Genomic DNA, 14,935 nt, shown 5'->3' with positions numbered 1-14,935 from the left:
TAAAGAACAAGCAGGGTTCCGTAAAGGTTATTCAAAAATGGACCATATTCACACGATGAATCATGTGATCGGGAAGTGCGCTGAGTATACTGAACACCTATATATAGCCTTCATAGATCATGAGAAAGCATTTGACTCGGTCGAAACCCTAGCAGTCATTCAGGCATTACGGAACCAGGGCGTAGATGAGCTTTATGTAAGAATACTAGAGGATATCTACAATGGGTCCACAGCGACCATCATCCTCCATAAGGAGAGCAGCAAAATAACTATAAGGAAGGGTGTCAGACAAGGAGACACAATCTCTGTAATGTTATTCACAGCATGTTTACAAGAAGTATTCAGAACGTTGGATTGGGAACAGGTGGCAGTAAGGGTTAATGGAGAATACCTCAGTAAGCTCAGATTTGCTGATGACATTGCCTTGCTAAGTAACTCGGGGGACGAATTGCAAAGCATGCTTTCCGCTCTGGACGAACAGAGTAGAACCGTGGGCCTGAAAATAATATGCAGAAAACTAAAGTAATGATCTCGGGACAGCAGACCTCGGGACCTCGGGACAGCAGAGCGGTTTGAGATAGGTGGCGAGGCAGTGGAAGTGGTAAGCGAATATATCTACTTAGGCCAAGTTGTGACCCCAGACCCCAACCATGAGGCAGAACTAATTATAAGGATCAGAATGGGGAGGGGTGCATATGGCAGGCATTCTCAGATAATGAATAGCAGCTTACCATTGTCGCTGAAGAAGAAAGTGCATGACAGCTGCATCTTACCGGTACTCACCTACGGGGCAGAAACTAGGAGGCTCATGAAGAGGGTTCAACTTAAATTGAGAACGACTCAGCGGGAAATGGAGCGTAAAATGATAGGTGTAACATTAAGCGACAAGACGAGAGTGGAGTGGGTCAGGGAACAAACACGTGTTAAGGACATATTAGTAGCGATTAAGAAGAAATGGACGTGGGCAGGGCATGTAATGCGAAGACAAGATAACCGCTGGTCATTAAGGGTAACAGAGTGGATCCCTAGAGGAGGCAAGCGCTGCAGGGGGCGGCAGAAAGTTTGATGGGCAGATGAGATTAAGAAGTTTGCGGGGATAAATTGGTCACAGTTGGCACAGGACTGAGGCAATTGGAGAATAATGGGAGAGGCCTTTGCCCTTCAGTGGACGTAGATAGGCTGATGGTGATGGTGATGATGGTGACAAGTAAGCTTCCACTGTCAGTAAAAAACGCTTGTAATTAATCAACGGGTTCTTCCAGTAACGACTTTCGGGGCAGAAACTTTGGGCCATGGAACGGAAAATGCTAGGGGACACGCTGAAGGATAAGAAAACATCCACATAAATTAGGGAACAGGTCAATGTGGAGGACATTCTAGTTCAAATTAGGCGAAGGAAATGGGCACGCGTGGGTCACGTAATGTGTATGAGGGACAAAAGGTGGACCATCAGTTTAACAGAGTGCTTGTCAATAGCCCGCAAACGCAATAGCGGTCGGCCGAGGACTCGACGGAGATATGAGCGACGAAAATTTTTGGGGAAACCATGGACTGAGCTAGCAGTCGATAGGCGTGGTTGGAGATCGTTGGGAGACGTTTTCGTCCTGCAGTGGACACAACCAGACATATGCTGATGATGATTACGATATTTGTGAAAAGAAGCCCGCTTGCCAAAGTACAGGTCATCAAGCTAGGAGAGAAGGAAGACAAAACGGGTGTTCTTCGCGTAGCCGTGGCGTAGGTCGAGTTCTTCAACAATGATAGTGAAATACATACAATAAAATACTTCTTACAGTGAAATACAAAAATTATTACAGTGAAATGCTTTTCATTGAGATGGGTGACTTTTCTCAGTCATGTGTAAAAGCTGGCTCGAGGATGCCATGAACAGCTCAATGCACCCAGTCATGGAGCGAAGATTTATAAACTTGGCGTCGTACGGCATGAAGACAAAGTCAGGCATAGGCAGCATGGCTAAATTGTTCCCTGCTGCATGCCTTCATGGGACAATAATTTTACGGTTTTTAATCTAGTCGATGCGAACATTACTACGAGCCTCTAAACCAGTGTGAACAAATGAGGTAAAGTCTGTTCACGTGGTGAGTGCTCCCCAAAGCCATTCCGGATTTAGGAGGCTGCCTTGATATGAAGTGAATTCCTTCTTTTCACAACAAGAAAGAAAGCCGAAGCGACTATCGAAGTGTCGTCAGGAGTCCTCTGCAAACCCAATGCTGTTTTAAATACGACGTCTAAACTAAAAATAAGCTGAGTATAATCAAACAGACACAACACATCCACGGGCTCTCATACCGTGTGGTGCACTTTATTCTTTCGAAGCTGGCGTAATGGTTTGTTGAAGATAAACCAACAGGCGGTGTCAGGTCTCGTGAGGAGCGCAGAAGATATATAAAGCAGAAATATTGCTCTCGCGGAAAACACGTTCAATATGTCGTTGACCACGATGCGGGAACAAGTGTGATAAGCACACCAAACCTCTTCAAAACTCGAGCATCCCTGAGGCCCGATAACAGGCGGCAGGCAGCAAGAGATGGGCGCTCGGGAGATAAGGCACGAAGGGGCTCGCGCCGGCTGCTATGTGACAAGCATCTTGCTCGACCAGCCACATGCACTCACCAGCTCAACCGTCCCAGCACTACCCTTTGGCGGAGTGGCGGAAGCCTCAGCGTCCGTCGTTCAACGAAAAAAAATGGGCGCAGTACACGGTGCGAATATAATTTTAGAGGGAAGAGAATCTAATGCACTGCACAAAACAAAATTCACAGGAGCGCAGTACAAACATTTTCAAGAGACAAAACACCATTGTTTGAATCTGCGATTATTTCTGAAGTTTAATAAATTACCCTAATGAAACTTACGCGGAATAGTTTTATGCTGAGGACAACGAGCATGACGAAGTACTTTCTTACGTGTCTCTGTGGGACTAATCTAATGGCTTACTAGCGTTGGCTTCATGTTATAGGTAACAAACCTCCCAGTGATAGTAATCGATCAGACGAGATGGGAAAAATTTCCCACGGTTATATCGCCGCTTAAGCTGTCCAACGTCATCAAATTGATTCAGGATAGTTTGAATCAAACAGGACTTACGTTTTTACCGTATTAGCGGATCTATTTAAGCCAAACGAGAATGCCGAAGTGTTTACAACTCCACAGTGCATGATTTTTGGCCAGTAAATGATGCCGGATAGGATAATTAGGTCGTTAGAGCAACTACTTTCAGGATGATTTTTCTGATATTGACTTTAGAGTGACAAATAAAGGCTTTCGCGAATAGCTGAATATGACACAAGGCGTATTGTGTCTACGTATGCCTGACATGATTGGGTTATGTCGTGTACCGGTATGCACTTTCGATGCAAAACTTGCCAAGCGGATAGTAATGTTTTACAATTTGCAATACAAGAGAGCCGGCAATTAGAGAGTGATGGCGCACAAATTCGAGAAAGGCATGCCGTTCGTTACCCAGGTAACGATCGGCGTGCTGGTGCGTTATCCAGCAAACACACAACAACCAGGTTGTTACCCAGCCAAAACCTAAGGGTGCTGAACCTTTTCCTTGCTAGTAATAGCGACGCTGTATATCGATACACCTCAATGGCACAATCATGGGCGACGTCCATGCGCAAATTATATTTTGTGGAACAGCCACCTTGCAAATTGTATACAGCTTTACATCTCTCACAGATATCCTGCGGAAAATTACTCTGCGACTGTTTTCTAGGACAACTCTATTGTTAAAGTGAGTTTCAGTTTGTGGTTGTCATTAGTTATTTGCCATCGTGGCTTTGAACGATTGGAAATACTCGCTGGCTCTTAATACCCGGACTTCTATAAAACAGTAAATTTAAATAAAGCTGCTGTAGCTGGCGTTTTATAACAGAAATTTAGAAATAAATGCTATGCCATCAAATGACTACACAAATGTGGTATGCTTTACCTCACACCGTTTTTCGGCGAACTGTATTTCGCTGTTATAATATTACTAATAACAATATAGGCCGTATGCCAACGTTACTTAGCCACTCCAACAGCATCAAAAAGACTAGGTTTGTCTGACAGCAGAAAACTGTTATCCGTGTAACTTTCATAACCTAAGTTATTGAGGGGCATAATATAGCGAAACGTACAAACCATCCGGTTGTGTTTCTTGCACTCGTTTGGACTGCGCCTCAGTGAATCATGATTTCTTGCGTGTACTTGTTTGTCGGCCGCTCAGCGACGTTGGCACCGTGAATTGGGTGAAGCTTTTCGGCGTTCTTTGCTCGCTGCGCGTAGATGGTAAAATCTCAGAGGAACACATTCCAGAAGACAGTGTTAGGTATCTAAGAGCTGACGAAGTGGTGTGGCGTTGCGCTTAGTATAAGGATACTTGTCCGCAGATACTCTGATGCCGAAGTACTCTGAGTAGCGGAACTGTAGCCATTCAAGCCTCTGTAGAGATACAGGTTCGTTTCTACAAATGGATTTATGGGAATAATTATTAACAGTGGGCTGCACAAAACACTCTGTGTTAAGTGTTAAATATTACGACAGAGAGGCTCCGCTATGTCTTAGACTTGTGGATCTAAAACCAAACAGTCGGGCGTGTCTAAATAGAAGTGGCCGTGAGATAATCAACGCTACACGGACATGCAGCACGCATTCAGGGTTGGCAAAGAGTCAATCCAGCAGTATTCTTCGGCGAAAATATTTTTTGCTGCGCTATTACACAAAAACGTCTATCGAGAGGAATTATTATGTCGATGATTCAGTATATATTAGCCAAAGCAAACAATAAGTAGGAAATCACTTGGGAATAGCATATTTACGTATATGAGAACGCACAGCATGGGAATGCTAAAATTATTACATAAGAAGTGTAATTTGTATCTTTGGCTTCACCCGCAAAACCACAAGGATTCGTATTTGTTTAAAATATCCCCAGATGAGGACATAAAAAAGGTTTGCAGGCGAAGTGATCGTAAAAACGAACTGAGGATTATCATTTTATTGCCCCCCTTTGAGGTTTTCAGCAGATCTTGCATAAACCAAAGAAACATCTAGGCGCGTACAATGACATGTGGTACTGATAACAAGGTGACCCCTTGTGTGCAAGAACCGCAATTGTTTTCGCAAATTCAACGATACACCCCTTGGTCTCATTGTTTGCCCTTTTTCTTCTGGAGGACACCCCGAAGGCAAATGAGTAAAACCTGTGTCACTTCCTGAGTATTCATGGTGTCAAGGAAAGAAGAAGGAGAGATCCATGGGCCCACCCTGCTGTTATAGGACGTTGTTTGAGGGGCATAGCTTGCGCGGGCTGTCGCATGGCCGACTTGTAAAAGACGTAAATACATCTGTTGGCCAGCCGCAACCTGACCTAAAGACGACGACGTTCCCATGCCTAGGTCCTAGGCGCGTCTCCGAGGGCCTCGGACGTTGCTTCGTGCCATCAGCGGCCACTCATATTTCCTGGCGGGTGTTCACCGCGAAAGTCATCCTCATATGTGACGGCAAGGACCTGTCCCCTTTCCTTCTCTTCTAGCACGTTCATCACATCTGTATACCCACGGCGGCCTCGAGCGACACGGTCGCTCCGACGAGGGGGTCGTGTCACCGGGAGAAGAAAATGAGAATGTGTGAGTCCAAACCTCAAGAAAGAAGAAGCTGTGCGGGGGGCGTAGCCTACGAGGGCTCTTTCACGGCCGACTAAAAGTTGCGTAAATAGACTGCTTCACCATCTTCCACGCGTATTCTCATATTTCCGGCCACCATGTAAAATGTCGATGTAATGATGTAACACCATGCAATATTATAGACTCCCCATTTCATTTTCAATTCTGTAACGTATATTTCTAATGTCTCACTCTATTGGTAAGTCAAAGCGTACCTGTATTAAGAAGCATTTGCACCAGTAAACAACAAATACATACCCTCCTTGGCCAGAATTGGCCCCATGTCGGTGGCGTTCCCTCCAAGGATGACACTTCACTTGAGGTTTTTGGCTTGACTCTCCAGGACAGGGTGACGACGCATAACCTGCGTTACACATTCCCACGTTTACACGTTTGTGCACAGGCTCAGCTGGAAGGTTTATTGTTGTGTTTAATGCACGCGCGAGGGTTTTCGGAAACATCAATATACGTTTCATCATTTTACGCTTGTTCAAAAGAGTACCCTTACCACAATTACATATTCAAGCACACCTTTTTGTAGCGAAAGCTGCACTACGCTACCTCGGTAGTCTTCGCGGGGTGACCAGTTTGGCCTTGAGAGCTAGAGGTCAAACCACACCCCCTTCCGCAAGTACTCCGCAGGGAGCAACGGCCCGATCGCGCGGAAGATAGCCGGCAGGGGACAAATAGGAGAGGAGAGAACGGAGACGTGCACAGGACCCGTGTCGTCACCGGGGGGAGGAAGGCGAGGAGGCCGCCGCTGAAGCGGTGAACTCGCTCCAAAAAGGAAGGCCAGGAGGTCCCGTGCGGCCCAGAGCCGCGTGCAATGCAAGAAGGCTAACATCTAGAAGTAATCGCTCGTACAGCGGCAGTGAAGCTTTCGCTATCAACTAGGGTTAGCCAAAGCTAAACCACTGCAATTTTTTTGTACTTGCCCCAATGTAATAGAGTTGTTCAGATTGCTCATCTCCCAATGCGAAATCGTTATACAACTTAAACTCAAAAATAGAAAAAATATTATGCGTTAAAACTGTAACGCTCTCATTTTCAGAGGCATTACAGCACCAGTGCAAACATATTAGTGGTGAATTCTCACTAGAATATTTGCAAGTTTGCTGTTATTTGCCTGTGTACCACTTTATTTTATGTACAATTTCTCTTCTTTGTTGCTGTTGGTTTCTTCGCGGTGTCTGAAGTTTAAAATTGTTATTTGATTGTTCTCGTTACAAGCGAGCAAAAGTTGTAACTGTTACACATGTGTTGTTCAAGGATTCGAGCTCCGTGTTCGTCCTAAATATAATTAAGGAAATTTAATTTGTATATTTTAGCTCTTATAGGTTATGACGATTGTCATTGTATTATGTAAGTGTTTCTGTTACTGTCCAGACTGTCCAGATATTTACTTATGTACCACCTGCGGGTACAATCTCTACGCCCATCTGCTACGTTCTCGGGAAGAGACTGGCAGTATTGAAAATAAATAAATAAATAAATAAGTAAATAAATAAATAAATAAATATTGTCGCCAAAGATATACATAACCGGCCCAACGCCCGGGAGCTATTTTTCTGAAAGAGCAGGCGTGTGTCTTACGCCCACTATAGGAAAATTTACCGTCCCTTAATAAAAAAAAGCTGAGAGAGGCGCGAAAGCTAAAACTGTGTCCAACCGTTGCTCACGCTGCGTCCAATCCATCGCCAAACCTTCCAAGACCAAAATCGAAAACGACGAGCAACCTTATTTGACGAATTTTTCGCGAAATAAGTAAACGCATCTAGGAATGGTTTAAATGTATACCCATTTGATGTTTGTGTGATTAGGGTATACTATTTTACTGCTTCTTTATGATATATGTGTGTGTTGTCGTATCTAGAACCGCCCCTTTGTCGAAATTTTCAAGTAACCGTTTTCGCACAATGGAAGCCCGGTTTCTAGCAAAGGTGTTATCACAACTTTTCGGTCGACCAACCGGTATATAGGGAAGTGCATTAGTTTTTGACAGGACGCCAGGGGCCACAATAATTATGCTTTCGCTTCAAAAACGAGCGTAGAGTACGAGCCACCCACTTTGCGAGCAACACAGGATAGAGCCGTATTCTATGGCTTTCTTCAGGACAGCGTATGGTTCATGGGGGCTTCGTACTCGTGCCACTACTCAGCCTCGTTTATTCATTGGTGCCTACTGAACCCCTACGACGCCGGTCTTTTTAAGCGAAGCTGTCATCAGGATTCAGTACGTGCTGTGCATTGAAGAGTAAATTTGCTCTAGTAACAAGAAAAACACCCGAGGTTGACGACTAGAAAAAAAGAAAGTCTCAGACCACATCGTGTGTCAAGGGCAAGAATTATAAAATGAGGGAGACACATAGAGCACCGTGTGTCTCAGGTTTTTTTCTATTACCGGTCGTCATGCACTTTCTCTGCTATTTACCACACGCAACATTTGTCGTAAAACTAATGCAGCTCAATGAGACGCTCTATACACGATTCTGGCGGCAAATCCCCTGCCTACTAACTTCGCATTTTAGTGGCCGCCACGGTTGGTTAAATTGTTGAGCGAGTTCTATTGACACAGGGGCCACATTGGTGTCACAGGCTCTAGCATTTGAGATAAACTCTGCAAAGTCCGTACGCCATTAACTACCCTCTGGAAGCTAGTCCCCGATGAAAGCACGTCAATAATGGGCGCAATGTTCACCATTCGTGCGCACATCCATACACACAGAACCGGTGTTCGGTTTAGCGTACACACTATACTTTTTTACACCCTTTTTGGACAAAAAGGATGCAGCATAAGTGGAAAAAGAGGATTGGGAGCGCATTACATACTTTATTTTCAATATCAAGACCCTTTTTCTAGCTCGACACCCTCTTTGCGTAAAAAAGGGGTTGATCAACTTCAACACCCCTGGTTTTTCTTATGGTGTTAAAAGGGTGTGGAAAACGTGTTCAATTGTTCATTGAATAGGGCCATGCATACACGTGTAATTGCACTGTAATGAACCAGACATCCCCTCATATCCTCCTCTACTCGTAAGAAATATTAAAAAGCAAAAAAAAAAGACTTCGTCTGCAATGAGCACTCGTTTCCATATACGGTGTGTCCCATGGCCCAAGTTCAGCTTTGGCCCGTGAAATATCAATTTGAACAGTTAAAATAAAAAAAAACTATATTTGTGCGGCAAAAAGGGTGTTGAACGATGGAAATACGCTTCGCTTTCTGTAGGGTGTAGAAAAAAAATGTTCACTTGCAAAAAAAGAACAGCGCAGCTGCGGGTCCACCTAGTTTATTCCCGTGTCGCTATGTTTTGCTAAGTTTTCTAGGCTTTGCGATGCTCTTACTAAGCTAGGATAAGCTCTCAGTGGTGAAGCCACGTTTAACCAGATTTTACAAGGCTTTCCCACTGTGTCCCCAGCCCTGACAGCGAATCCAAGAAGGAAACAAGCTAGGTCGGCCCTCACTTATGCTATTTCTCCAGCCTTACACCACCAGTGCAATCTGCGCCAATTCTCTTTGGGTTTTAGAATCCAAAAAAGGCTAGCGCATTTGAAATGGTCTAGTAAGAGGTGCGTATACGCTTACGCGTTCTGTGATAACACTCGAACAGGCTACAAAGCTTGATTCAGTGGTTTCATACTTTATCTGCTGTGGTGCACTCCTTACAGGGGGCGCAGTTAGTTTTCTCTGTCTTTTTTGCTAACGCCACCGAACCTAGTTCAAAGTTAGACAGCTTCGCTTGTAATAAATTATGCCAATTTATGTTGTGTGGAACATGGTGAGGTACAAAACATACTCCGCTTGTAGAAAATATTCTCTCTACCCGTGTAAACGCGTATGAAATACCTCCAAAATTCCAACTTTGAAGGTATTTGGAGGTCTCTTACACCCTTTTTCTTAGTTTTCAACACCTTATTAAGTAGCTTTACATGCTTTTGGGAAAAACGTTGTAAATATTCAACACCCTTTTTGAAGGGTGTTGAGATGGCGGGGAATATTTGTCTGGTATTTAATAAAATTTATAACTTATTGAACATAATAACTACTTCTCGATGAAAAAGTTTTTGCAAATCCGCATGCTGATTTGTATATGCTTACATTAATATGCATAATTCCGAAATTAGCGCTCAAATTTCTTATTTTTGCGACAAGCCCACCGGCTCTATTAGAGGACTTTCCTCTTCTTGCTATAAAAGCATAAAGAGCAGCAAGTATTTCTAAGCAAGTCTATACTCCCTGTCCCGATGCATTCAGTTGGTTTTCTTGCTCAAATCATTTTATCGTCAAGTGTGGCTTGTGCATGTAAAATGTGTCTGTATGTGATGCTGCACTCGCGGCCCATCCACAGCACCGCGCTTAGCTCCACTGGCCACACCCTTGTTTTAGGGCGATGAGCAACCTTACACCCTTTTTTAGGGTGTTTCCACGAACACCCCTTTTTCATCTTTACACCGTTTTTTAGCCAAAACACCTTTTAAAGGTGTTCGCCATTGGGCAAAATTTTTACACCCTTTTCGGCCAGAAAGTTTAGTGTGTACTTGAGAACCTTCCGTTCCATTACTCAGCATTCATTTCCTCTCGCATCGCCCAACTCTCATGAAATATTTTAGATATGTGCTTCCAGTTTCCTTTCGGGCAATCCTTTACTAATTACTGGTCACGCTTTTTGGCCACGTGAAATGTAGTTCACCATTACGCATTGGCACGTCTGCTTGCACAGCTGTTGCTGACGGTGCCTACATGAACCAAAAATTATGCAAATGCCCAGCTACTTTTAGGTGTCGCCTGCCTTATGTCGTCGCCACCATTCGACCGAACTATAAACGTATCTATTTTAAAAGTGGATGTTCCGCTAAAGTCCTCCCCAACGGAGCTGCACGCTAATCGCTTGGTTCTTTAGGACTATTAGCTCCAAAAATGAAACACAAAATTCAGGCAGCACGCCAGAAACTGCACTGTCTGCTATAACACGCAGTGTAAACACTGGCTATACAAAACCCCTTAAGATCTCTCTAAGATGTATCACACCAGGACCACTTCCGCAAAGAATGGGATAGGGAAAAAAACATTAAGCCGTAAAACCAGGCGGGGAAATGCGGACGTCGACAGTAGAAAGGAAGTTTCCAGTTTGCACGCATGAACAAACCTATAGTGAAAGGTGAGCGTATATTCACGCTCCTGCGATGCTTCTGTCAGCCTGTATAGGGAGTCAATGATATCAATTTTGATGCCTGCATGGTGATCATCTCCATTTGGCGTCCACCAATGTGCGATTTCGCTTCTTGCATAATGCTCTCTTAATAAGGCAGGAAAAATGCTGCTACCATTACTTGTAATAGCTGACACAAATTTCCACTCGTCCCGTTTCATTTTTGCAATGCCTCAGACATATTCAAGGAATTAAGAACCTAATTTTTCCTCCCTTTTCATGTTTAAAAGGTATACTTGTCTTACTGTGATTTTTTGTATGCATCCTGGGCGCCTTCAGATAGGCTTCGCAACGAACCTCGTCCAACACTCCTCTCTCCATGCTCCATCATTCGAGCAGTTCTTAAAGGGCTAAGGGGGCAGACAAGCAATTTTTGTTGAGGGCATGTCGTCTAGATCTTATGAAAACGAGCATTTTATATACTGCGATAGCGGCGAGAAATTCCTAAAAACACCGGCGGAAATATTTTAATTTTTCACTGAAATGTCTGAAATCTGATGAGGGGCGCCATGCAGTGTCTAAACGTCGCACTAGCGTACGTGTCAAAACAACTGCGTCGGTTTCAACGCGGGAGTCAGAAACTGCATAAGTAAACAGGAAAAGTGGCCAATTATTCGTGTTTTAGCCCTGAGACAAGTTTTAAATAGCTGTTTTCATCTCACTTGCAGTTAAAAATGTTTTGCCGCACGTCGCCCTGTCATGATTGTCAGCATTCTATTTGGAGGGCCACGTATGGCTGGTAGACCAAAATATTCCCATTTAAGAAGTTCTAGGCCGCTATCAGCAAGCCCGTTTCGGGTCAAGGTGTTTTAAGAGATGCCCTTTCATTTGAGGTAGTGATAACATGCTCTACAAAAATTGGTTTTCTGTCCCTTTTGGCGATCATGAAGAGACTCGCCAGCAACCAGCTCATAATGTACTTCAAGTATTTCGAAGACCACGCTTTTACTTGTTCTAAGAAAATATATTCGCTGGCCAGATTAAAATTTTTAAAAACGCTGGCATCCTGAACTTACGACGTACATAACACGCCCATTTTCCTAATCCCTACGCCATTGAAGAGGTCGGTTCCTTTATCAGAGAACTCGTTTTGTAGTTTGGCTGAATAATCGAAGTTTTCTACCCCGTAGTAGCTACTTTTTGAAGAAATGTCGCGCCTTCTCGCCGTAACGAGTGACAACTCTCAACGACCAAAAACACACCCTGCCGAAACTACCAGACTGCTGAGATCTCTGCGTCAGTTCTTCGAATTATCAGTCACTGTTGGACTGTCCTTTCACCAGCATCAACAGGATACCTGGATACGCACCAATCCGCGGAAATCAGAGTGCCTACACCACGGCTGGCGTTATAGTGCCCGACGCGTAGGACGAAGATTCCTAATGCCCCCCACCTCTCTCTTTCAAGGAACCGACTCAGGGCAGCCAGCTATATGGCACCGATACCTTATTCCGCCCCATTTCTCAACAAAAAAATAACAGACGCAGCTTCCTTACAGTTTATAGTGAGTTCCCGATGTTCGAGATTAGGATGTAACTTATTGTGACACCCAAATTATCCCTTTTAATCGGATTCTGTTTTCACAGAACCTGCCAGCGGAAGGTAGCGGCAGTCTCTCGCGGATGCATTCTAGTATTTTTCAGTCATTTTATTTACTCAGGTGAGGGAGAATTTACTGTATACCTAGAACATTTACAATGAGAAAAAAATGGGCTTTAATGTTATTTTACTTATGCCGCACTGCCTACAAATTAGAGAGATAAATTAACCACGGCAACAAGCGTACAGTGATGCAAACGCATTTTACAAAGAAAGATCGTTTACACAGATGTCATTTTCCCGCGTGCCTTGACAAAAACAGACGCGAATAAACCATAAGCTGAAATTTTTAAAGTCATACAAAGATTGTTTACCCTCCTCGACCAAAAGGAACACCCTGCTTTACCTGGCAGCCTTCAAACAAGGCAGTAGTTGCACCGGAAGAGACTTATACTTCTGCCACGCGGCAAATTTAATGTCATTCCCACCAAATGTCATTCGTTCAAAATAAAATCAGTTTGCTGTAGCGCGAGAAAATGTAATAACATTCGATCAAAATGATATTAGGGACCGAATGAGTTTGCGGAACCCATTCTTTTGCGTTCTGCCAGCAAAGGTATTATCTCAACCCAAGAGACTCGGTGGGAATGCCCACATAAAACAGATTACTAAAACGTCAGTAGCATTATAATATTTCTACACGCGTATAATATTTAGTCATTTATTTGTTCTTATGAAACAAGCAAAATAGAGTTGTAAAAAATCAAACTCGTAGTCCCGCTACCAGGCCAGCCTCAGTCGGTGTGGTGGTGAGCGCAAGCTTAAAGTGCATTCTAAAAGTGCATTGTTAAAGGGCTTAAAGTGCATTCAAATGTGCAGTAAAGGTGTTTAAGCCCTTTTCGCTCAGTTTTCGCAATTGTTAAAGGGCTTACTAAAATATTTTCTCTACGCAAGTTTTTACCCATCGCACCTGTCATCATTTGCAAATGACTTTAATTTTCGCTGTGTATCAGCGCCTCAAGAAAATGGCATTAGGTCGAACGAATTACATTCGATGACAATGACTTTAAATTGGCGTGTAGCAGGGGTATGACCAAGTTTAGCGTTAGAAGAATTTAGAGGGGCTACCGCCACTATTTCGGACGACACAGGGAAACGGGGTAATACGAACGAATCGCAAGGTGCGTGCCCGGCTCACCTGATCACTAGTTCCGCTGACGGTGTCTGTCACGCCGCTCTACAGATCTCTGTCTCGTCTGTTGTGGCGGCACACGTCTGTTTTAGCATCGCGAAAGATCTAGCCAAAATGCCCGAAAGAAAGCGTCGGAGCGAAGTGCGCAGAGCCGTTAACGGCTATCGGGGCGCGCCTCACCGGCCAGTTTTACTGCTATAACCCTTCCGCTCACACAATGACGAAAAAAGTGTCGCTAAGGGGCATTTACCTCTTTCTAATCTCCGTGATATGGGCGGTCTATGTTTTGTACTCCTAACGATTTTGTTCGTACTGGTAGTGCTGCTGCGGAAGCGATAAGGAAGTCAATTAGTTTATACACAATGATAAAGCACGTGCAGCTGATGGGTATCCGATAGCTTTTGTGAAAGTTATACGAGCCACAAAGCAAAAATGCCGAAATACGCTGTGGAACAAATGATAACTGTACTTTTAGGTAGCCAACATAGGTAAACTTTATCTCGCTTTTTATGATCACTGCATAGGGTTAACACGCACACCTAGCGTTCAAATGACAAGCGATGAAGAAGCGTAGGCCATGTTGAAGTGGGTTCCACGAAATGCGGACTGGTGCATCGCCTCCTGTATTTTTACAATGCCAAACGCATCGCGCACTACCCAATGGGAGTGAGTGGTACGCTTGCAGTGCGCACATGTCGCGAGGTGGGGCTCCGAGCTGATGCGGGATCACGCCACCCTAACTTACTTCGAGAGCGGTTTGCGCCTTGTTGCCAAGGCAACCGATGTGGGAGATTGATAAAGAAATGGCGCTCGCCCCAGCGCTAAAAAGCTCAGAGCCGCCGCGGAGCATGTTTTGCCAACGTTGCCGCTCTCCACCACGCGTCGCCCCAAGCTGAACTAGTCACATGATTGAAGCGCTGGGGAGGGTACCGATTGTGGGAGAGTGGCAAGAGAAAAAGGAGAGGGCTTGGTTGGCCGGTCCGGGCTGATGCGTTTGGCATTGTGAAAATACAGGAGGTAATGACCGGTGCTGTTTCCCCCAGTGCGGTGACCTGCTGATTCCGATCTGGTCGGGGTGCAAGCACTCATTGCAATTGGTTGGTTGAAGGTTTTAACACGCCGACACAACGCAGGCGATGAGGCGCGCCGTATTGGAATGCTCCGAATTCAACTGGGGATCTTTAACGTGCGGCCAAATCTCGTACACACGGGCGTTTTTGCTTTTCACCTCTGTCAGAAAAGCGGTCGCCGCGGCCGGGAATGGAACCCGCGTCCTCGCGCTCAGCAGCACGACGCCTTAGCCACTGAGCCACTGCGGCGGG

General features: G+C 44.6%; 1 protein-coding gene across 6 annotated transcripts in view; it reads right to left on the bottom strand.

The window, feature by feature from the left end:
• LOC144147054 (uncharacterized) overlaps positions 1-14,935 on the bottom strand; it is a 148,167-nt gene that overhangs the window by 113,365 nt on the left and 19,867 nt on the right. For 3 of the 6 annotated variants that reach the window (XM_077679081.1, XM_077679080.1, XM_077679085.1), the window contains exon 1: positions 5,488-5,604. In XM_077679081.1, the coding sequence (XP_077535207.1) occupies positions 5,488-5,554 (67 nt within the window). In that variant the 5' untranslated portion in view covers positions 5,555-5,604. Of the gene's footprint in view, positions 1-5,487; positions 5,605-5,933; positions 6,040-13,619; positions 13,753-14,935 lie in introns of those variants that run through there. The other 3 variants (XM_077679083.1, XM_077679082.1, XM_077679084.1) reach the window with 2 other exon arrangements.

The sequence above is a fragment of the Haemaphysalis longicornis genome, unplaced genomic scaffold (assembly GCF_048455015.1).
Source record: "Haemaphysalis longicornis isolate Haplotype H1 unplaced genomic scaffold, Haemaphysalis longicornis Haplotype H1 scaffold_7, whole genome shotgun sequence".
Lineage (NCBI taxonomy): Eukaryota > Metazoa > Arthropoda > Arachnida > Ixodida > Ixodidae > Haemaphysalis > Haemaphysalis longicornis.
This window is presented reverse-complemented; position numbering and strand designations above follow the sequence as displayed.